General features: G+C 38.5%; 1 protein-coding gene across 1 annotated transcript in view; it reads right to left on the minus strand.

Moving 5' to 3' along the window:
• LOC117384204 (A disintegrin and metalloproteinase with thrombospondin motifs 16) overlaps window positions 1–25009 on the minus strand; it is a 25150-nt gene extending 141 nt beyond the window's left edge. Inside the window, exons 1-14 of the mRNA XM_033981492.2 lie at window positions 24796–25009; window positions 24542–24632; window positions 21408–21766; window positions 15186–15486; window positions 12905–13107; window positions 11362–11445; window positions 10822–10981; window positions 9448–9553; window positions 9235–9372; window positions 6529–6682; window positions 4824–4919; window positions 2094–2242; window positions 362–534; window positions 18–148 (exon numbers count right to left, since the gene is read on the minus strand). Of these exons, the coding sequence (XP_033837383.2) occupies window positions 18–148; window positions 362–534; window positions 2094–2242; window positions 4824–4919; window positions 6529–6682; window positions 9235–9372; window positions 9448–9553; window positions 10822–10981; window positions 11362–11445; window positions 12905–13107; window positions 15186–15486; window positions 21408–21766; window positions 24542–24632; window positions 24796–24858 (2208 nt within the window). The 5' untranslated portion in view covers window positions 24859–25009. The remainder of the gene's footprint in view (window positions 1–17; window positions 149–361; window positions 535–2093; window positions 2243–4823; window positions 4920–6528; window positions 6683–9234; window positions 9373–9447; window positions 9554–10821; window positions 10982–11361; window positions 11446–12904; window positions 13108–15185; window positions 15487–21407; window positions 21767–24541; window positions 24633–24795) is intronic.
• Window positions 25010–25736: the final 727 nt, after the last annotated feature.

A 25736-nucleotide genomic window follows, 5' to 3' on the forward strand; every position in this document is an offset into this window, starting at 1 on the left:
GGCATTCAAACTCTTACCTCACAAAGTCCATCTATGCACACATTTGAGCTGTCTTGTGAGCACAGTGTACCGTCCTTAACTTTGCTGGCCAGAGCAAAGAAGAAATCATATCCCTCAGCAAAGCAGTACAGCTTACATACATCTTGATCTGACAAAAAATAAAAGCTAATGGAATAGGGCCACTTTTAAAATGAATACACATTATAAACTTATGTAATACGATTTGGTACAAAGGATCATAAGAAATAATACGTCTTGACCATGGCGTCCAAGGAGCAAAATAAATGACTCCATAACTGATGTGCTCTTACCCACCAATCAAGACTGACTCAAATAAAGTTGTGTTCCTATTATATCTTACCATCTACTTTAGTGTAAGGCCTCCATGTGTAGTACCATCCTCGGAACTGTTTGCTGTTAAACTCTGCACACTGCTGCGCTCTGTAGCTGATACTATCGGGAGGACAATCTTCAGTGTTGCACAGTTTGTACGACCTTGAAGAACCTTCACAGAATTTCCCTCCATACGCTGGCCTGAGAAGATATGACAGCTCAATTTGATTTGTCATAACTTGCATAGTTGCACATAATAACAGGTGGTTTATACAATACATAAACAGTGGGTTCAATCACAGGTGTATATCCCCAGGCAACATTCTTGAAAACCCCTTCTTCATGACAATTACACCTTTAATATGCTCCAGCCAATCACACTGTCACTTATAAATGCCCTTAATTTCTTATTTCTTTTGCCTAATCCTGTCTGTTATCTGCCCCATCCCACCCCTGCTCTTCCTGCATCTCCTCTCTCTATATTGTGTTTTTTCCCTAACAAAATTCTACAGTGTGTCTTTTTCTTCTCATCACTCTCAGTCTAATTTAGCCAGCCACTTGTCAGGATCTTGGCATGACATGATAAACAGGAGGCCCGGGTTTTGCAGTACGAGGGCCCCTTGACTGGCAGTGCAAGTAATCCTGAGTGACTGATGAATAAGGAAGTAAAGCGGAGAGATAAGGCTGAAGCGTCAGGCTGTGAGAACCATCCTCACTGTGTTAAATCACTGCTCTGAGCCTGTAAAGCTGTAAAACATACAAACTATTCACAAATATTTGTTAATTCTTGGGTCTTCTCTATTCCATCTTTGGATTAAGGTGGTCAGAGGTTTGTCCTTAAACTTCTTCAGATCTTAGGCAGAACCACAGCTCTCATGCTACAATTCACTCCCACATTTATTCTGTATACAGTTTACCCAATACGAAAGTGGCAGCTTTCAAAAGGTAATGACAAGTGACAAAACTACATACAAAAACATCTGCAAAATTGAATGTGAAGTTGTTATTGCAGTTTTGCAGTTTTTAAAGATCCTATATTACATAAAATTGACTCTTATGAGCTTTTAACCATGTTATAATGTTGTTACCACATCAAAAACATACCCAGTGTTGTGTTTTGTTTCATTCACACATCTTTGAGTAGCCATTTATTTTTATTTTGTTTACATCCCCAAAGCTCAAAATGCTCTGTTCCATCCTGTGATGTCATGTGGTAGTTTTCAAGTTAACAGCTACTTTTTACATTTTGTTCAGTAGAGATGGGCAGTTCAAGAGCTGAAATCATCCAAATGATTCTAGTGAAGGTGTGTGGAGTTTAAAAACACAGTGGAGCACTTGCATTGCCTGCATTGCCAGTGGTTAACATCAAGTGCAATGCAGGCACTTACATTTGCCACTTGATGACATCACAAGGTGTAGTGTTTCCTGTTTGAGAGAAGACCTTGTTTGGGAGAAAAAGTGTTAAACATGTGTGAATGAAGCAAAACACAACTCTTGGTATAGTTTTGATGGGGAAACATCATTATAATATAAATCAGAAAATAGAGTAATGGACCCTTTAAATATTATACGTTTTTGTCATTTTCTGTAAAGGTAATTTTGAGTAAGAATTGCACACATTTTTAATTTTTTTTTTTTTGTCAGAAAAGAGATAAAACCAAATGGTATCATGGGTAGACATGCACTTTCTTCTCAGAGTCAAATTATTTTTTTTACTGTGAGACAGGAGTCTGCTAGTGTGTATTATTTTGATATTTTACCTCGGGTTGTTGCACTGCCTCTCTCTATGGGACACCCCGCTCTCACAGCTCCTGGAGCATGAAGACCAGGATGACCACTCAGACCACTGTCCATGCAGCGGATGTGGGCCTTCATCGCCTTGCTTCACACACTGGCCCCTTCGACACCACTTCATAGAAGAAAACCAACAGAATTTTTAAAAGACAGAAAAGAGGGAGGTAACTCACAAGCTTAGAACAAGGTGTCATAAAAGTGTCAAAACGATACAGTCTTTCCAACTGACCAAGCCCTAGATCATCTTTAAGAGTACTGCCTCTGAAGCTATAGGGGTGGATTTAAAGATTAAGTACTGTCAGATAGACCCAGATCTGGCTGAGCACCTATAATCTTTCACAGAAACTTTACTTATAGACCAGGCTACCTTGAGGTGACACATGCATAATAAATAATGGTAAGTCAAACACAATAGATAACCAAACAGAAAACTACAGCATCAAAAACGTCATTGTTTTTTAATAATTAAGTCATAATAACTGTCTTTTTATAAGGACCCCCCAGCAAAAAGCAATACATTTCAAAAAAACAGAGAAACTGCTGCCACATTGTCATATGCTGCAATGGTTTAGTTAATTTGGGAAAAAAAAATACTCATTCTTGTGTACGTAATAATAAGCAAAGTATTATCTTATTACATGGTGATGTTTTCAGATGGGAATGCAGGCCAAAATAGATTTCTAGAATAATGCAAAAAGGCATGCATGAGATCATACAAGGTTCACATAGGCTCTCATTTGAAACTCTCAAAGTGTATCAAAACAGCTGACTCACTAACCAAGCAACCGGTCACATGTTAAAACCCCCTAAATGTAACACAAGAAGACTTCACCAAATTGGGATTTACCTAAAGCAACATTATGTCAAATGCAGTTTCCTGGTACTCCCTTTGAATTGGATTTGTCCGTGTTAAGATTACATCATCCATACAATACCCTTTAACAGCTCATTTTACATTGACTGCAACAAATACTACATACAGTGCATAAACATCCAACACATGCTTTAGTACAGATTTGGTAACACAAAGCACCATGCCAAGAAACATTTAATAGGCCTAGACCTGTAATATCTGCCCTAAGGTGTAAGATACATTGCAGAATATAAAGAGTTATGCAAAAATAAGAATACCATGCATATGTATAGACTATACACGACAGCGTATAAAATTATGTTTCTGCTATTGTGTGTTTAATGTTACAGTACATTCACATTTTGAGTGATACTTGAACCTGAACACAACACCACAACATTTACAAGCATGTTCTGACACTTTTCAGACATTTTCCATAATATTCTCTGGATAAGACAATGTAAAAATATATCAAAATATGAATCAGTGTCACCCACCGTGCCTGACAAATCCAGAATAATATCTCTCCATATTTTCACCCATCTCAACTAAATAACTAATCTAAGAACTTAAATCAAAGTAAATCAGGCTTAACAACCATCCAATCTGGACTAAACCAAGACTTAACCAGTAGAGATTTAGATGGAGTTTTAAGATATTCAAGATTACAACAAAACCGGGAAGAATTCAGCAGTACATCCATATCTGTTTAAGTCTCTTCAAGGCGTAGCCCCTATACCAAGAGTAGTACCCATCCCAGTAGTACCCATGAAGTTTGAGAAGCACTAATATATCTTTCTAATCTTGTGGTTCTGGGGCTCAAAGCGGGAACAGCTGATTTCCCAGAGATCCCCCCTGTGGCAGAGTGCTGGGATTCCTATGTGCGCCTGTCATTGTTTGTGTGTGGAGTTAATTGTCCCGTGAAGCAAGAGGGGCGGGATTAAGACATCAAGTTCAATATATTGAGAAGCCAATGTTGATGAGGAGCTGTCAGGGGAGAGAGGGTCAAAGCAAACCCCTACGGAGGATCATCTTGAAATACGCATGAGAACAGAATGAAGTCTAAGTGGATAGTTTGTTTTTTGGCATGAAAGTCAATGGCACATTTTTGCAAGGTCAGCACCAAAACCAGTCCCAGCTGCTGCCAGAGGTAAAATGATGCAGTCCGCTTCAAATGGACTGAGATGAACCTTAAGTGCATTCATCCACTTGGCTTACGTATGTTTATAGTATGCCTTAAATGTACAGAAAAGTTAGATAAAGTCTTTAATCTTTAAATTTATTGGGGCTGTATATTTTATTATGTGGATATGGCAGAGAATCAGCAGTATATCTTATCACATGATGAATCCAATGTAAATATTTGGTTGGCATCTTTAATATAAATGATTTCATGTAATGCATTACTTGTTCACCCTATTCTTAGGCCATATGCTGTACTGCCAGTAGTAAAACAAACTGTTAGGGAGCATTTTTTGTTTTGTTGAGCACTTGAATTGCATCACAGTTCTTAACATTTATTTAACCAGGAGAATCCAAGTGAGATTAAAAACCTCCTTTTCAAGTGAGCCCTGGCCAAGAGGCAGCAAAGTTCTACACATAGTTACAAAATACATACAAACAAAAAAATTACATGAAGATCATAGTTTAGGCAAAACACATTATTCTTCACATTATTGAAACAGCCTCTAATGCTTTCGGCTTGGATTTAAAGGCATTTAAGGATAAGAGCTCAGTCAATTGCCAGTTTTTCTGCAACATAAAACGTGAATGATGCTCTGTGCCAGTCACATGCAATCCTCTCCAACTCCATGCAAATAGAAGAAACACCGTGTAGACTCACCATATCTGGACCACAAGCAGAACCCTCAGCCGCTGGCATAAACTTGGTCTCGCACTTCCTCCCAATGCGGTGGCACCACAAGGCCTTGCAGATGTCCTGTATCAGGTAAAGAGAGACAGAGGGAGATGTAAATTATGTCAATGACTAAAGAGGGATGCACAGAGTCATCACACAGCAAACATTAATAACAGCAGACACTGGAAATCAAAGAACCATAAATCAGACTGATGCTTTCTGTCTCCAAGGAGCAGTTAAAAAAAATACATTGACTAAACTTGCAGACGTATCTCTTTGAATAATGATATTTTGGCAATCTCTACTTAAGCAGTACGCTTTGTTTGGAGTTATTTATGTTCTGGTAGCTAGGACGACAGCTCAGGAAGAACTTATATTACATGTATCAAATAAAGGTTTATTTACTTATACAAAAAACATGCAAGCTGGTGGATTGTTTTTTAACTCCATATATAGTTCTGTTTTTTAAAGTTGCCTTCTTTTTCTTTGTTATGACAGAATTGTGTGGTTTCTACTTTCATAATGTCTGAAAATCTTCGTCTGCTACTTTTCAACATGTCCTCTCTAGTAATACGTGAATGACTATATCAGATTTTGACAGTTCAGTGCAGATGCCGTCAAGCTGCACTTCGTCTTTCTGCCAAGAGCCACCAAGGAATTCATCCCAAGGCCCAAAGTCCAGCTGTTTTCTGCCGGCTCAGCAATAGTAATGCAAGAATAAGAACGAGACAAGATGGAAAATAGATACAGATCAAAGAAAGGTATTTTGTACTACTTTAAATACTATGGGGTAATGTTTCACTATGTGGTTACACACTATTGAGAGTATCATGTGGCTCCTAGGAGGTATTACTGGGCCAATAAGATTAATGTAATGTGAAATCATTGAATGGCAAAAGACACCCCTGAGTGTAGTAATAAAGGTGTCATTTTATGAGTGACAAGTGTTAAGGGAACAACTTCGGCTTGAGTGAGAACTTTGGTCCCACAATACATTGAATTAAGCCAATGTATGTGTGTGTTGTCCTTTGTCTGTGTGTATATATACATATATATATATCCCATGGTTGTGATAAATATATGTTCTGGTGCTGCATGTCCTTATTTAGTGCAGTTCCCAGATTAGAATCTGTCCCCAAAAGAACAGATTTAGGGGTTAAATTGGGACATTTGTAACCCAGATGTTTTGTAGTCTAACGTGACACAGAACATGCTTATTATTGTATCATTACTATAACACTGAGCAAAATTAGACTCTATTGAAAAGGCTGGCAAAGTGATTCCAAAAGCAACATAAGCAGTAATGAGACAATGAGTGCCCCAAATGGACAGACTTCCACTGGCAAAGCTCCAGTGAATACTTTGTGTTCAGTCACTTATTCCAATGGCTTTTTAATAGCCTTTAGACTATCACGGTTTTCTTCCTAAGAGAGAGTAAGATGAATTTACTGCACAAACGGCAATTTTAACTTTTAAAAACATAGTCTCCCATCTATTTATATACTCATTCTGTGCTGTCATAGTTAAATTACAAAGCACTCGTGTTACATGGGTGTGCTCTGAAAAGTACAAGAAGAATCAGGGCTTGGCAATATTTTAGCTGTTTAAAAACCACCATGGAATGACATAATTGCCTTCATCTCATAGCATGTTTTAAGTTGTACTGAGATCCATGCACTGTATAGTTTACCTTTTTAAAATCCAGAGTGCAGAGCTTAGCCTTCTCACCAAACTGCCATTTGCACTGTGTATCAGCATCGTAGAGCTCTCCAGGCAGCTTCTCTGGATATTGATACTCATCCACTGCTTTGGGCTCATCAGATAGGCACAGCGCCTGGGCAGTACTGGAAAGAGAAATATGAGTCAATTTATTAATTATTTTGTTTGGAAGCCATACATAGGTATCACAATGTAAAAATATTTACTTGTTAGAAGTCTTTCAAAAATATTTTAGCCAGTACAGATGTTCACATGATGTTAATCACGCAATCTTTTTTACTGAGGAAATAAAGCTAACAACTGACAACAAGCCAACTAAATATGATGAAAGAGCCTTGTTAAAAAGAACAGAATAGATGTACTGACAGTTTATTCCATTTAGTCTGCTGAGTTGAATTTATTAATACAATAAGAATGAGTCAAAAAGTGTCTTCAGTGCTGTTTACGCTGTTCTTGAATGCAGGGGAAAAAATCTCAATGTGTAGAGTCTGTTGTACTGCTTTTGGGAGAGTACCCACACATGCACATAGCCATGGCAACAAAACAAAATGAAAATGCCAAACTTCAACTCAAATAAAGCACTTAATTATGTCACAAAAACCCTTGCCCATATCACTCCTATGCTTTCACCAATGGGGGTTTCCAGTGTTAACTGATATCACTGGTTTCTATACAGAGATGTTTTACAGCTTTGGTACAGCAGGCCAAGAAACTACAACACAAAATATGGTAAAAGCATGCAAAGGCCGATGTCAGATTGGTCCTGATGGCTTTAGCAGAGGCAGCGTGTGCGATTGTGCTTTGTTTTATTGCCTTTATGTCTGTGAAGAACAATGCCTTTTCTGCATGAGCACTTATTTAGGTCAGAAACCTACCAGGCAGTTAAGTGATACATTGTCCAGATAATAAACTAAGTGAAGTGTAAAGTGGTGGCCAATCAATCATAGAACCTTAAGTCAATATAAGAATACATACTATAGGGATAAGAAACACCGTGTAGACTCACCATATCTGAACCACTGTATACTTATTATCCCTACAGTATGTATTCTTATATTGACTTATGGTTCTGTGATTGATTGGCCACCACTTTACACTTAAGTATACATGCTATCGTGGTAATATATGTTTTCAATTACTCCTATTTGTCCATTACTAATTGGTAACAAATGACATCCTTATATAAGAATAACATCCATACTGCACTACCAAAACCCATTGAGGCAAAATATAGAAAACAAACAAAAAAACAAACCACAACAATAACAAAAACTGATTTACAGTCATTCAAGTTTCACAATCATAAGTTGCCAGCTCTAACTTTATTAGGCCGCCAAAGTTGAACTAATGCATGACTAATGGCTTGCACAAAGCTTAGCGCTACACTTGCATCATGCTGACGTACTGAATTTGATGTACTGAACTCCAAGAACAGGAGTAAAAGTATTTTAAAATCTGTTTAATATTGTTATCAGACATGTTTTTGTATTACAATGTACATACATCAATGGTACAATTCAATGCAGGACATTTACACAACAGCAGCATGCAATGGAAGAGTTCAAATATTTCTACCAACTTGCAGTTCTTTTCAGTACACATTCATTGCAACAACACATCATGCTTTTTGCTTGCATACTCAAAAACAGCAATCCAGATGACTGGTAATCAACTTATCTTCATGTTCAGCTGATTATAATTAGTCAAAAACACATAATTTAGGTGTTTTTATAGTGTTGACTGTAGAGAGTTCACTGGTTCAGAGATTCCCTTCACGAGGCCCCCGGGGGGTGATGCGAGTTTTAATATAAAGCTGACAGGCCTAACAAGGGTGAGGTCACTACAGCTCCAATAACTCAGCCAGGAAATGCAGTGTCTGTCTGCAGCACTATGAGAGGGGAGACCTGACAGTTAGCTGGTAAATTTAGTGGCGGGCACCAGCTTTGACCTATCTCATTTCAAGCGCATACACATTCACAGACAGAAAGGCCAGACACTATGAATGTAGATCAACACTTTGAGTCCCACGCTGAAACCCATGTTAATCAGCGGCACATGTCTGATATAAACACACATGCATCATGTAAGAACACTGCATTTGGGAAAAAGGGCTCCAGAAATATATATTACTTCATTTCTGTGCTGTAAAACATGCAGTGAAAACTTGCATGAGGGTCTAGTTGTTAATCATATGTGTCACATGGATATAATGTCTGGAAAAGCAAAGATGATATGAAGGTTTTCTTGACTTCTATAACTAGAACAACTCCTAAATCTTTCCCTTCTTTTTTTTAATCACACAATTATAGAGACAAAATGTGAGACCCTAACCCAGTCGAATTGGTTGGTTGGTTACACTTTCCATGTTTCTTTCCATCATGTATGAGAACATGATTTACAGCCTGATGTATCCCAGTAACAGGTGCCATGGTGAGATTGATCTGTGTTATTCACTGCACCTGTCTGTAGTCATAATGTTATGACAGATTGGTGTATACAGCTGTCCAGGGAAGCCTGTCCATGCTGGGTCAGGACTCTTCTTCTGTGCTTCTCATTTAGGTTTGTAGGATTTCCCACGACAAGGCATAGGGATGCTCTCTGTTACATTCTGTTTGTTGATTTGTTTGTAGTTTTATTTATGAAAAATCATTTGAAATTCTGATAACAAAGCTCTTACTTGAGGAATCGGCTGAGGTACTGGCGACTACAGGCAGACCAGGAGAATATCCCATTGTGACCAGCTAATGTAGGAGACATGATGTTCCCTTCAGACTTCTTACACACATTTCCTTCTCCGTCATGGACCATGCCAAAACTATGTAAACAAAATAAAGTAATCAATTCATAAAAACAATATAGAGTCAAGGGACAGTGACTAATGTGGTCTTACTTGTGTCCAGACTCATGTGCAATGGTGAATGCTAAACCCAAACCAGTGTCTTCATTGATAGTGCAGCTCCGATATTTGCTGCACATGCCACTTATTGGAGCAAAACCTAAAAACAAGAACAAATAAATGAACATATAACAATACAGAAATCAATTATACAGCATTGATAGGAGAAAAATTACCACACAGGGCCACAAGTCCTTGCACTCTAGGAGGGAGATGATTTTGCTCTCGCGTCATATAGAATAAACGTGTATACATTGGCTTAAACTGTGGGTAAACGTTCTGGTTCTATCCACACTATCTCCTTTCTTCCCTCACACAGACCCACAACTTTCTGGCTGTGAATCAAAAGACTGGTGAACCCAGAGGGACTCCTTTAAGGTTTTTGTTTGAGTGTCTCTGGGAGAATTGAGCCATGTGTTGCTGTTTCACGGCTCTAACTCATTTGCGGCAGACATATGTTCTCATGAATATAACTAATGTGGACACTGACGTTAAACATGGGCAAGCAGATTAACTGTGAGAACAACTATTTGGTTTCACTTTTAAGAAGAAATCATCACTGTTTGACACTGCCTTTTTGAAAAATGAGGAAAACACTAGAGAAAAAGTCCACAAGAGTTGTGTAAATAAAGTGTGTTATATGGCCTACTGGTGTTTGTGGTCATTCACCTCTAAGTAGCCAAAGAACTAGCTCACACACAGCCTTTGAACTCAGCTTTCATAGCCATGATTAGAGCTAATGCTAGACCTACACTTTGAAGTCTCAACTTAAGGCAAGCCTTTGAGAGCACTGCATGTGCATGTATACAGACTTGTTGTCTTTTTTTCTCACAGTGACCTTTGACTACATAGTCATTACAAACAAGCTGCTTTAAGTTACTCTATGTGTGAATCACTCTGACACTGAGATAAAAGTTTAAACTTTATCATGAGCAAGATTTGAAAACACCAGTTGAAACTTTCTTCATTGCACTTTGGTTGCCCTGAAGTCTACTGTAGAGCAAATAGACATGACAGCAACAATCAATGATATGCATCAATACCAAAATGTTACAATGTCCTCGTGATAAATTGACATTGTACTAAGCACTGCATTTTCTTATAACATGTGAAACTCAAGAGCTCAGAGCTGTCAAAACAACAGATTTGCTGGACATCTGGTTTGGGTGATGTGAACCTGTGTCAGAGGGTGGGACAGATGGCAGAGGCACCTTCCCAAAGGCACACATGATAGTCACATGAGACAGGGGACATGCCGCATTTGTTTTGAGATTTATCTTTCTTCCTTACGATATAGTTTTGCCTTACTACCTATGTTATCGTTTTATGCTCTAATCTGAGGTGAATAATCCCATTCAAAACTGTTACCCAGAGTGTCACATGGTTCGTTCTTCCAGGAGCAGATGTCCAGTCCAGTGAGGAGGATGGCGTGATCGTGTCTTCGGCCACCTGGGCCTCCCAGCGTTGACTGCCAGTGACAGAAGCTGTTGAGTGTGTGGTCTGCATGGTGGTTGATCACTAAGCCATTCTGTTGGGTAGAAGAACCATTAGGCATTTTAATCCCCATAGGCTGGTATTGGACTTTCTTTACTATTCCCTATACATCCTTTGATTTAAAAAACAAAAACCTTTTACAGCAGAAAAAATCCCACCAGAATATGGTTCAAGAACATGCACACCCCTTTAATTAACTACTGAAAAAAGTCCTAGTCCTATTAGTTAGCAAATACAGAGGAATCTACATAAAAGTGTGCCAGACAGAAAAGACTCTTCCACACACAACCAAACCAAATATGTAGGTTAGATTTTATATGGATTTTACATTCAGTCAAATCACTTTTATTTGAATTCAACAATACTACACAAGCAGTGGTTGAGAAACAAAGCAGATAATTTGTAGGTGAGTACCTGTTCTTCATCCAGAAGCACAAGACCCACAATAACTATGTTGATGTTTCCTCCAATGGTCCCATCTTTAAATAGACTGGAAACCTGAAAAAAGCAAAACAGAAATATGATTAAACATGTAGCTACTATAAGTAAATCAGATATTATTTGAAACTAAATCCAAATGTTTCAAATTGATTTACATGGAGCTTTTTAAGAGATAATTCTATAACCAATCCTTTATCAGTGAAAGCATGTGGTTTGGATAAGAGTTCAAACTTTGGGGGAATACATTTAACTATTTTCTGTGTTAGTGGCACTGATTAAAAAGTCTGTTTAATAAGAAAAAATGAGCCCCACTATATGTTACAAATGCGCTTTTCAATACTCAGTGACAACGATATGACGATCTCATCAGTGCAATCTTTCACCATAACTTGACCTTTCTCTGATCTGGCCACCTTAGCCCCTGTTTCCAATTGTGCAGTGACTATCTGAGCATCAATCAAAACAGCTGGAGCTTTGAAAGTGGGCCCTTGTCTTTCTCAGAGTGCTTTGTGAATTCCTCCGATGACACTTGCTAAGCCCCTCTTTTCTTCAAGAACACCTTCATTCATTCCTTATGTTCCCCTGCACAGCTGACTCACACGTTGACACAAGGCTACAGTCTGTTGGCAAAAAGCGAGTGTACATTATGAGATCCTGAAGGTAATCAAGAGTTTGGATAAAGGTATTATGTTTGACAGATGCTAGAGGATAGCACCATAACAATATTTAAGTGATTCCTTGTTTTTACTTCCATAGCTATACACCTTACGATACAACAATTATGATATATATATATACATGTTTTACACTCAGTTCTAAAGAAAACAATCTATGAAACACGGTAAAGGTGTAACTGTAGCATATATTAAATTATCCTCTAGGTGTGCAGCCATGCGTGTTGAGGGAAACCTAGCACTGTGTTTATATGACTTCCTCCTCTGGCAGCTTTAACATACCTGTAGTGTAAATTATGTTTTCAAAAATACTCCAATTAGTTTTAGATTTGTCAGTCAATCAAAACATAAAGTGTGTGACAGGATCCACATACACGCAGAGGTGAAGAATTACTCAAATTAAGAGAATGTACAACTAAATGTACTTAGTAGGTATAATGATTTTTGCTGTGCTATTACAACATATATAACTGGTGTTACTATAGTATAAATACTGCAATCACTATAATACACTGCTACACTTTATATGTACCTGAAATTACAGTCACAATTACTGCTATTTTTACAGGTCTATAATCATTTTTTCCAAGACTTGCTGTATGCATTGAAAGCAGGTACTTGGCTGAAGTTATTTCCCAACACTGCTTACATTTCAAGTAATGTCAAAGCCTGAGAATGTGGTCATGGTGATCTCATCAACATCACGTTTTGTTAAGTGAACGGTGTCAAAATGTTAAAGCAACAAGATGTAATAGCTTCATGTGTGACTTTCAGGCTAATTACAGCGCATTTGACACCTCTATCAACAATTGAGTCTTGAGTAGATTTTCCTCATATTTTACCATGTTGAGAACAGTGAGAACATATGTGGTGATGTTGTTATGGCCATGGTTGTCCATCATTTTTCTATCAACCACCACCAGCGTCTCCACATTCAGCTTCTGATTGGTCTGATGCTTCATAAGCACCGCCCTCCTGGTCCTGGGCATGTATCTGTACTCATCTGGTAGCACTAACATGTCTTCCTCTGGAGGTTTGGGCATGACTGGAAACAGAAGGAGAGTGGAAAACAAAAATATTAACTACAAACTGTTAAAAAGATATTTAATGCTCCTCTTTGTTCATGTACTGATGACAGCAACTATTAAATTGACTTGCAAAGAAAAAACTTAACACAAGTAAATGTGTAGTTTAAGCAATTTTATGTAGTGTAAGGTGCAATATTTACAATATTACCTCAACAAGTAAGGATGCAATGATCCATCTCTGTTCAGTTCCAATGCCAATATAGATACTGATACTTTAGCTTCGAGTAGCATATTTGCTGATACTTGATATTACCCAATCCCAGGGCAGAGACTGAACAGCATTTGTTTATGTAATTATTATGTATTCTTCAAATAACTACAGATCAGTTTTATATAAATACAAATTGTAATGAGATGTTCTGGATCAACACTCAAGTAAATAGTCTTAACACATTCATTTAGAGGTCCAAACAGTTTGAAACAATATCTTAGTGATTTTTTTCCTGGAGCGACTGTATTGGTAGTATCTGTTCGTCATTACTAACAACTATGGGCCTTTCTCAGTGTACAACCAGGATAAGTCAAGTCTTAACACTGGGATGAAGAGACAGACAGACAATTTTCTCTTGTGGCTTCACTTTAACTTTCCAATGACATGAGGTCAACAGGTTGCAGCTTAGCAATAAATCTTGTAAACATTTTCACCCCATGTCTGAAACTCTGTTTTTCTATCAGTACTTTTACTTCTAGCTGGAAACCATAAAATCTTCAAAGTTTGCTTGTATAGGCAGAAAGCAGGTGAGGACCTAAAAGTGTCTCTTTCTGCCTAAAACATGGCACAGGTGTTCACTGCAGTCACCCCACGGGAATGTAAACAATATTGTGTTTTCTCAGGGGACACACAGCTGGGGTTCTGCAGGGTAACATCCATGGACCCTTTACAGTTTGCGCTCCCTTTGAAATGACCTGTTTTGCACGGGCTCATGTTAACTGATCTGGAGATAACGTCTTAAAGCAAACATTAGTCAGACCGAGTCAATGAGTGAGTATATACAACATTTCCTTTAACCTCACATGATAAGTCACTAATGAAATCCTAATGTGATATGTTTCAGAGCAACCATGACGTCTTGTGAGAATCAAACTATACCGCTGTAAAAGACTATAAAATAAATCACAATTTAAAGGTAACTTTTCTGAAGGGGGTTAGCTGTCATTCATGAGGATGCTATTCTTTTGGTCGAAATGTCCCATACTGTGACATTAAACTCCTTTATATTGCATTTGTTCAATTTGGTGTTTTAATTTCTTTATAAATACATTGAAAAACATGGATTCTTATAATTTGGTATGTTTGCGTCATCTTAACTAGACATGTTTTATGCCATACTGTGAAATATTCTATACAAAGCAATAACATCTCTATGGACACAGTTAAATGACCAGAAAAGTTACACAGAGCATCTTTAAATATATATAAAAAAAACATAGCATTTTGGTTTCCTGATGATAAATGTGTGTGTGCTGTGTAAGTACAAAGTGCATCACCTTATACTGAGAAATGCATTCATTATTATGAGTGGTTGCAGGCCTCCCCTGATAACATGTAGGACAATAGACATGCATAATGTGTATGCTGCATAGTGTATAGGAAATTATATATGATAAGAGGCCTAACATGTGAAATATGAGCAGCAGATGATTTAAAGGTGAATATTAATCATTAACAGAACAACTGAAACACACTGGAAAAGATGGCAGCATGTTTAAATAATGTGCTTGAATAATATGGTTGCATATTCACAAACGGTACCATAAACTATACTGTCAAAGATTTGAGCTTTTGGGTTAATTTACACATTCTTTTCGACCTAGATCATGCAAACTACAGGCTTGAGCTTTGAAGAAGATGCATGTTTGTTCACTAGTGACAGGTTATAACACAAGAGCTACTCCTACTATGGCTAAAACGTTTAGTCAAATCAATTGTAAATAATGTTGTTGATATGTGCAATGTCAATGGAAATAATCATTAGTCGTTTTTTTTTAGTTCCTATCAACAAATTAAAATAGTTAGGAAATTGCCCTTACATACATTTCTTCCGTCTCCCACAGAAGTGTTGTCTCTGCCTCTCTCCGTGCCTGTGGTGGTGGTTATGGTGTCTTTTGTTTGGCTGATCGTCATGTGTACTCTTGGTTCCATAGACTGTCGAGTGTAAAGATCTCTTCTGTAGATTGCGGTTCTTGGGTCCTGTGTCGGTGTGGGGCTCTCTGTAGCTCTTGTAGAGAATGTGCGGTTGGTGACCAGGGGGAGCTGTGAAGTTCTCTGATCGTGCCAGACTGTGAGATACAGGCCTCAGGAAGTAGTCTGCATCCTGGGTACGGATCAAACCTGACTGAAGAAAACAATAACACACTTGTAAATAGAGATGTACTGATCAGGCCTTTTCAGTTCTGATAATAATATTGATACGCTGGCTTTAAGTATCTGCACATAGCCAGTATTAACCAATACCAGAGTAGGGATGGAGAATGTTGGAGTGTCCAATCGCTGCCTGTTTCCATAAAGATGTTGCTACTTTGCACAGTATAACATTAAGTTTATCTATCTTGCATAAATTGAATTACAGGTATTTTTGTGGCTTAAACTCCATATAAATATTAATATTTTGAGTCGGGACACCCCTTCACAGTTCTGACCACTAACTTGGCCTGGTTGCGTTACCTGCTTGTCAACTGTTAAGTTTATCCATACTGTAAAATATTCCAAGCAAATAAATCACATATCAATACAGAAAAACAGGTGGTGGACTCTTTAACAGATGGGTTACATAGAGCACTGCCATCCAACACAGATAAACGTCTATTTTAATTTTATTTTAGCTATTTTGATCTTATGTCTGGGGGCTCACTATGTCATGTTCAGTGCTTGTGTCATGTGTTATAAAAAATACAGTTTGATTTCACTTAACTACACATGCAATTTAATTTTTTTATTGGGTTTCGAATAATCCTACAACAAAAGTTAAAGAAAGGCTATGAATATATACAATATGGTCCAGTTTGAACTTATTCATTTTGTCTATGAGTCACTAGTTTTTATGTCTTTACCAGTAACCATCTGTATTTTGTGCACAGTTGTGTCATTTCTCATTGTAGAGTAATTGGCGCCTCAGAGACAAAACATAACCACAGTCATGCAATAACTACTCAGCCATATAATATTGTCCAACAGGAAACATGCCGCAGTCTCACTAGTCATTGAGAAGATTACAATATTTTTCACGTTGTAAAAATAAACAAAAACAAGAACAATGTGAAAAGAATTCCTTTCGTCACAGTGGAGCTATACTGCAATGTCAGCACAATTTTGCATGAGTAAAATACCAGGCCACTATCATTATTGTCTACTCAGTCTTCCTGTTCAGTAGCTGCAGATGTTTTGCTACATTCAAAAAAGTACAAGTACAAATCCAAGCAAATGCCAGGGTACGAATCTATAAACAACTGCTTCATCGTTCTTTTTATTCATAGCCAAAAAGACATAATAATGATAATGGTCAGGAACACTGAGCCAAAATGGTTGGTAACAGTCACTTGTGACAGCTAGTGCGTGCCGCAATAATCCACATGGCACCAGACTACAGGCAATTGTAATAATTTAACTGTGTGTCAGAAAGGAACCCCTGACCTGAAACATATGGTAATGTATTAAAGCTCTATTTGGGCCAGTGTATGTTAGGACACTGGCAAAATAACAAAACTTATACTGTTCTATTAAAGAGTGATGAATATTTAATAATACATTATGATCAAAACAGCTTCACTTGACTTATAAACAACAAAATATTTCTAATCTAAAACAAAACACTCAAACCAGCATCTAATATGACATGCAGATCTTAATTATTAAACTGAAAAGAAGACCTACTTAGCCCTATTGTGACCTATTTATAGCTATAATCTATGATACCCGTGGATCATTGTTGTAATTTGCACATTTTAAATCACAATATTCATCTAAAACGTCTTAAAAAAGAAGTGTGCTGACTTCTGCGTTAGAGAACTGCATTGCCCGATGGGAGCTGACGTTGTAGTAAATATCATCACAACATAGAGCTAAATCCTATGTGTATCACTGATTAAGAAAGTAAAATTGATGAAAAAAAGTAAGTACAGAGCAGTGCGTGTATGTCAGTGGTGAAAATGGGGATTAATCGGCAAAATGGCGTCTTGAAAATAAGCGTATAAAGCTTGCTCAAACATGCATGAAGCACTCCAAAACCAACTCCAAGAGCGTAAATGAGAAGGAGAAACAACTATAGCATGGTTAAAAGCTCTGAAAAGTAAATTTTGCGTGATAGGTCTGCTTTAAGGCTGAAACACAAAGAAAAACTTGCAAAACAAAATATAACCAAGCGAGTACAATGGGATCCAATTAACCAATGCATTCCAGTGGCTGCAAATGCTTGATGCTTGAGCAACACACATTAGATTAGTTTCAAAAGTGCACTGCATAACTTTTCTGGTGGGGGGTTGAACACCTATTTTCTTCATAGAGATGTTGTTGCTTTGCCTCGAATATTCCTCAGTAAGACATTTTAAACTTCCACGGAGATAAGCAAATGATGCCACCTTGCCAAGTTACAAGTCAGAAATGCAACCACACTCAGAGTAAGTTCATGGTAGTTCGGAGTTAAAAACAACCATAATGAAACAAATTAAATCTCCATGGTGACAAGCAGGCAGAACCCACACCATGTTACGAAGCGGCACTTTAAATTTGCCCTTTAGTGTGTAGTTTCTAAAGTAGGGTATGGTACATTTAAAGTCAGTTCTTAATGCAGCCTGTCTATGCATGGGGACCCAACATCATCCAGCCATTTGAACCATGCCGCAGACACTGAAAAGACACTTCCACTGTCCCATGTCAACAAGCTTATGATAGCGGTGACCGCATTTTAATCAAACAATCTTCATCCACTCTCTGCCCCCCATGTCTTTTGCTGTCACCACTACACGCATATGTTACATTCTACACTTTCTATATCTAGAATCCTCAGTTGCCGTCTTGTCGTCACAATCAAACTGAATGCAGTCAGTGGTGTAATGCTCTATTTTCTTCTTTTCAATTGTAATGGTGTGGGAGTGTCAGACAAAGCACTATAATATTGTATGCAATAATGGGTGTTTGAATGTATGGAATCTTGCTATGGTATAAACTATTGCCCACATTCATTTTTTTTTTACAGTTTATTACATATTTATATTACCCTCATTACTTCATCTCTACTATATGCAAGTCAGTATGTTGAGATTAGGTCACTGTCAAGCCTTTCCTAAATATCCACAGTCATCAGATTACACAGGGCTCTGGATGAGGTGCAAATAGCAGTCATAAAATACTGAAACACTACTTGGGAGGGCGCAAACAGCTGGACCCTCTGGAGTCAGACGCATTCAGACAAGCAACGACAGGAATGAGAGGGCGCAGGCGGGAAACTACACCAAACGGAACTGCATAGGAAGCTCTAAATGCATTACAAGGTGCACCTGACAGCGGCCAAAGATCTGTTAACTTGTTTTACGTACAATACTTGAGGCCATGGCTATTTTTAGATTCATGCTCAAATTAGTTTCACCTTAAAAGCAATGGTTTAATTAATTGCAAGTAATCACAGTCACACCCATATAAATATTTGTGTCAGTAGTTTGAACTTTTGGAGAGCTTTGCTGTACAAATGGAAATGATAAGCGCTCGCTAAGTGAATCCATAATGACAGTATAAAGATAAGTGTGTTTTGGCAATTCATAAAAAATTGCAACATACATATTATGAATACAATTATTTTTGCTCAAAACAGAATGCTTATCATTTATATGCAAGGGGCCAGAAACAAACCAAAAATACTAAACTTGCAGCCTAGCAAAAGTGAATAAACTCAATCAACTTGTAACAATACGAACAGGTTTTTAAAAAATGATTACACTTCTGTGCCAAGACCACACTGCCTGCTCATCAAATCTGTTTCACATCAAGTGATGATGTCTCTTATATTGTTGGAAATCCCAAAGGCGGGGAGTGTGCCATATTCTATTATTACTACTGCTACTGGTCCTGAGGCTATACACACACCCGTCTTTTTACAAGAGGAAAACACATGAACTCAGAGTGATTTGTAGCATGGCAGAAAGCTTTTTCCTTTGGTGCAAAGGCAAGGTGTGTGTTAGAAGTCCTAGATATATGTTTGACACACAGATACAGTGGTGTGAACAAGTACAGAGGGCTATGGTTTTACAGAATGTGTTTTACAAGTTTACGTATAAGATTTCACTTACATCATTAACGTCTGTTGGGTTCAAATTCAGATTCAACTTTCCTTTTGTGGCTTTTGTAGGAATAGGTTTTAGATAAATATCCTTTAATTAATCCAGCCACAAAGATTCGGTTCAAAACCAGTTTTACTTTTGTCTCGGGATTGCAACTTGAGGGATGTCTTGCACTTTCTTTGCCAAATCAAGTATGCAAATAAATGAAAGCTTGAATGTAGATCATTTCTGTGGTGAGTGAGTAAGGAGATGACAAAAACAAACAAAAAACAGATAGTCAGGGTCAAAACAGGACAAACAGTGTCCCATCAGTAAGGATAAATACTGCAGGTGTCACTATTAGAAAGGCATATTTTTACCTTTCGAGAGAGGGATTGCACAAGAAGACTATTGATTTAGGGAACTCTGGTCAATATTTACTTGTCACCTGCCAAAGTGCAAGGTCACGAGAGAGCAACAGTTGGTCAGATATCAACCTCTACAACATGGGGAGTTCCTAACCTCGTTTATCTGCATAGTGGTGTGTAGTCATTTACTATCAAGAACAGACTTTGAGCAATAGCTGTATTGAAGATACAAAGTGTCTTTTGGTATATCTTTAGCAGTTCTTTGTAAATACAGTGACTGACTGAATGCATTAGTATTATGGGCTTTTCCCCAATTCTCATCTGAGAGAAGTCTGATTCCCATTGATGCACTGACCCAAGTAATTTCTAGTCTTTTAATCGTGAGAACCACATTTATAGACTCTGCAACCCTAGACCCTTTGGCTGAATCATTTATTGGGAGTTGGGATGAAATGCCGACACTCTCTGGAAAAAGAGGCATCCCAGGAGGGGAGCCAATTTGTGACTAGAGAGAGGGGCAATTCTCAGACACTGCAAAGAGTTCCACTAGGCTACATTGAACATACTGTATAAACAGACACACAGAATAGAGTACAAAACTGAACTACAGCTAATCATGTGTAGTCATTCCCACAAATCAAATACCACTTTTAACTGTTTTATATTGTATTTATCTATTTGTATCTAAATTTTAAGAGGCTTGGGACTTGCACAAAGAGTAAACTAAGAGTATCTACATCTTTTGTAAATCTATAGTGTACCATGTGCATACTATCTTTGCAACCAGGAAAGTGGCATAGCAAATACATTATCAACCTCCGGCTTAGTTTGGACTGAAGACGGTCCATACTGCCTTTTGTTGAAGTTCAGACTACTGTAGCAATGAATTACACACTGTATGTTTTTTTTCTGGGTGGTTCCCTACACACACTTGTTTTCTTTTATACCCATGGCATGAGGGATACTGAGAATACACTTTCTAGGGAAAGTAGTCCGAGGCAAATAATAAAGATCTATTCATCTTAGAGCTTTTGTGTTACGGTCTCAGGATGGTGACAGAAAAGAACCTCACCAGCCATGCCCTATATGTCAGCTTGTGTTGCATGTGTTTGAGAGTGCAAAGCTTGACCAGTTGGACAATGGGCTGACTCCATTGCTATGTACTTCCCAGCACTAAATAGTGCTGTTGATGAGTGGAGAGTGAATGTGCATTAAAAAGACTCTGTATAACAAAGGGAAAATTGTACCAAATCTAATGCTTTCACTGTACTGTATTCATTTACAGTATAACTGTGTCTTCTACTGAATGTGGTCCTTCAACATTCTAAAGCCTGGATTCCCATGGACAATTTGGAAGTTAAAGTGGTAGCAGAATGATATTATCTCCAAACTGTAGGACTTTAAAAGGGAATTTATGGACGCAATTATCCTACTCTGTCTTACCTGATGAAAAGAGACACTGTATAAATATACTATCCCTCAACATATGTGCCTCCATTTTATTTCAACATGTTTCTGTAGCATCAGATGCAGTTAATATTCAAGGTAATAACGGCAAGGGAAAACTTTGTCACTCATTCAGTTCAGCATCTTCCAACAGTACAGCAGCACGGTGCAAACTGAGACGTGTTTGGACTCACCATCCCCATGCATGTGGAGAGTGCCACCGAGGAGTTAACCCTTGCCCTCAATGACCCCTGGTAAAAGCAGAGGTCGTCCCGGTGGTAGGCCCTCAGGCTCTTAGTGCCGTTCATTCCCAGGACCTGCACGGTGAAGCCAGGTGCAATCAGGTTGTGCGAGGCCTCCCTAAGCTCCATGTGGAAGTCCTGCCCCAAGCCGCTGAGCCGGAAATGCACCATTTGGCTGCTGTTATCAGCCTGGGATGAGTTTGTATCTGGGGTCAGAGATCGGGCTTGCCTTCTCCTCAGGTGGTGGGACACTTCATGAGAGACGTACATGCCTTCATGGGTAACCTCATATGGTGAAACAATCTCATATTCTGGACATAAACAAAGAAAAAGCACTGTCAAGCTGGCACATTACTATTGGAAAATAATACAACAACATACAAAATACACTACATGTAAATACTGGTCAAATATTTGATTTTGACAGTAGTGTGAGACAATAACTTCAAAGTAACTTTTACTAAGGCTGGAACATATGGGGGAAAAAGCATCATGATTTTTTTCCCCCATATTGATCGATTTTCAGTTTCAATTCAATTTACTTCCATCTTATTGAGAACATAGACAGGTGGACTTGGATCACTACATGGTGTCAAGATCACAACAGTATTTGTTTTGTGGTGATAGGACAAATGATTTAGGAGAAATCCACATTTATTAGATTTTTTGGCACAGCCATGCCTTGCACCCTTTTTTCTATAATTAAAACTTGATATAAAGATGTCATCATATGTAAAACATTCAATGGAATGTTTACCAAGTAGACCTACCCCTTGGCTTAACTATACTCCTTCGGGATTTGACTTGACCTCTCAATATGGCTGCCACCAGCCACATAAATTATCATTGACCCGAGTTTTACATTGTGCTGAAGGGGTCAAGGAAGAGTTACAAGAAAATGAGAGGTTCTAGGCCATTCAAACACATCCCCTTCAGTCAAAAGTGAATCATGTTTGCCAGAATTTTTACTACAGTTTTTACTACGACTTTGCCTGAATAACTGCTGGCCATAAAGGGAGCTGTGGCAGGTCACAGGCTTCGTCTCTGCAGCTATGTTGAATGGTGCTTTGACCACAGAAAATAACAGTCTGATCTCAAAAGGTCAACCCAAAGAGTAACTGAGGTTTTGAGGTAGCACCCACATAGCTTTTCCAAGGATAATTGTAGAAATGCACAGAGCATGAATGGTTTAAGAGTACAGTGTTTTGTAACAATTTAGCATTTTCTTTTATGAACACATATGATTTGAATTATGATTAGGCAAAAGCTATTCTTTGTTTATGGAGTTGGGACTGGCACAAACACTATGCCTTTCCTCATCATTAGCTTACTCAAAGTTTGAATAACCCTGTATTGTCCTGCATTCAAGGATGAGCATAATTTAAAGAAGCATAACATGGCTTCTGCTACTTTAAAACTAAGGATGATTAAATATAGCAGTGGGACATGTTTTGGCTGCTTCAGAGGTGCAGGGTGACAGACAGTGTGTCATCACGCTGGATGTCTCGGGTTTGGCACTGACCACTAAATCCTTCTTTAGCACCTTCATCATGTCATATGCTTATTAGAGGAAGCATTACTTAAGCAGTTGTAATAGCAGCATGTGTTTAACAAGAGGGATGACTGAGGCTACACAATAATGCAAACAAAAATACTATATGCATTCATTATTGAACAGTTTCTTGGTTCTACAAAGACTGCAATATTAAATGGCGTTCAGAATATGGCCCTGCTTTCCATGTGTCTGTGTGTTTTTGGCTGCTCTCATTTCCCCTCCCCCTTGGCCAAAGTAGTAAATAAAGTAGAGGAATGACAACCACAACTTTTGACACCAGATACCATAAAAATGTGAATCAAAAATCATGTTTCATGTCCACATCTACTTTACAAAGTTGAAGAATGAAAATCTTGATTGGCCATGTGTAATTTTTAAACAAATACCTATGTAATGATATGACTTCATTGCACGCATCAGAATTAGAAAAAAATACTTTAATTGAACAATATACTGCCAAAACAGAGCATTAAGTGATATCACATGGTAAGAACTATTTTGGGGGGAATGATTAAAAATTTATTCTCTGCATTAATGTGCAACAGTTCTTCTGTTATAACAATATAGATATAGACTTGCAATCTAGTTTTGAGCTCAAAGAAAACACAGTGAACCTGTTTTGACTGTTGAAAGAATCAGTCTCTCAAAATGCTGGTCCCTGTATGGTGTAGCCTTCTTACAGAAAGTGGTATTCACATCCATTTGAGGCTGTTTGTCCAATTCTAAGTCAAAACCCAGATGCAGTGACCCATCACTGACAGCATACAAACACAGGGCACACACTTATCTTGTCTGCTGGACTGAGACAAGATCCTGCAGTGGTGAGTTTGTTGGTTTAGTTGCTCCCGAGTGCCATTAGTCCTCGTGTCTAACCAGACGAGTGGCCTAACTTCAACTAAACAACAGATTCCACATGAACTCCCCCTTAACCCACTTTACTGAAGCCATATGAAGACATTGACACAATGCAGCAGTGATTAAACTCTTATTGTGATGTGATGGAAAACATCTGGGGGAAATCCTTGTGTTTCTCTTCATCTCCAAGTGCACAAAGAAATTGTCTCTGCTTTTTGTTTAGGTTATTTGTTTATCTATCTGTTTTCCATCGTTACTTAAAAAGGGTAGGCAGGGATTCCAGCCAAGACATGTGCTGAATCAGCAGTGTGCATGATGCTATAATGGTTGTATTAACAGCATGGCAACACAATAGATGGGAATTGTATTTTTTGAGTTATTGAGAGGCTAATTGGTTTTAAAATACCATTGTAAGGAGTTAATTGAGAAAAAAAATAAACGGACTGAAATTATAGGCCTATGTGCCATTTGCAGGGAGGCTAAAAGTGCACCGGTTCATACTGTTTGAGGGTGCAGGTTGCCTCCTATCGGTGAATATGGGTAATACACATTCAGGTGAGCAAAGATAGATGCTGCAGGCAGGTCATAAACACTCTGTCTTTTTAACACTGGCGCATTGAGTACCATATTACAACCTCATCATATCTACCATTACGCACTGCTGACACTCACGTACCTGTATGCTGAGGCAAATTGAGAGACTGCAGAAGCGTCATTGTGTCTCGGTGCTGCTCTGCACTGTCATCACCTTTACTCAAACGCGAGTTCTGTAAGCAGAGGAAATGTACACCGGACTTAGTTTTTTGTGTGCAGCCGACAACAAATTGGAAAGTGATCCTAAGACGCAGCAATGGTGGCAAGTGTTGACAACTTAGTGAACTTTGTGCATGTGCGTGCAGGAGCAAGGGAGAGAGGAGATAAGTGACTTACTTGTCCGAGTGCACACAAGCTTAGAAAAAGAAAAAGGTGGAAAAATATCCGTTTCCAGGCCATTTCTGTATGTCACGTTTTCCAATGCGTCTCCAAAGCGTCAACAATGCAGTCCAGTCTTTTGGTTGTGAATGGGAATGATACATCAATAATTTCTCAGTTGCACGTCCATTCATTCAGAAGTGCAGCAGAACACCGGTAATCGCTCCAGCTGCAGTTCTCTCCAGCGCCAAAACATTTTGTTTAATTCCCAGTGGATCAGATCGTGACAACGTCTCTCTCTCTCTCTCTCCCTCATTCCCTGTATCAACGTGCACACTTTGGCTTTGCACCTCTCCCCCTCTCTACCCAGTAACCCCCGCGAACCGATCTGACTCCCAGTGAAATCATGTGATTGTCTTAACTAGGCTGATTTTTCCCTGCGGTAAAAGCAAATCCGTATAAAAGTCGCGCCGGGGCCGGTCTGCAGACGAGCCTGTTGCTTGAAGGGGGAGGACAGTGAGTGTTTGGTGAGGGGCGCATGGGCTGGTAAATACAGCCAGCAGCCAATCACATGTGACACCTGTGGAGAGTGACTAGGTGCGTGGACTCTCTCAAGTTAAGATTTTTTTTTCCCCAAGATTCTATGCAAGACTCTTAAAGCAAAACATTCAGCTTTACATCCTTTTATCATGCACTATATCCAGTATTTAAAACATCAAATTGGTGGAAGCAGCTGTGGCAATATCCTCCCTCCTGACTGGTCACAAGTCAGTTCACTTTTGTACCATCCCCAAGGCATAAGCAGAGCCAAATATTAGCAGTGACTGAAAGCCATTGGAACAGTATTGTAAATAAGCAAAGAATTTTGTGCTCAACTTTTACAACAATAGTGCAATAATATTTTGATTTTTACAGGCCAGATCAACAACTTCTGATTTCAGTAGCCAAAATGTTGACTT

This window comes from Periophthalmus magnuspinnatus, chromosome 16, assembly GCF_009829125.3.
Source record: "Periophthalmus magnuspinnatus isolate fPerMag1 chromosome 16, fPerMag1.2.pri, whole genome shotgun sequence".
In the NCBI taxonomy this organism is placed as follows: domain Eukaryota; kingdom Metazoa; phylum Chordata; class Actinopteri; order Gobiiformes; family Gobiidae; genus Periophthalmus; species Periophthalmus magnuspinnatus.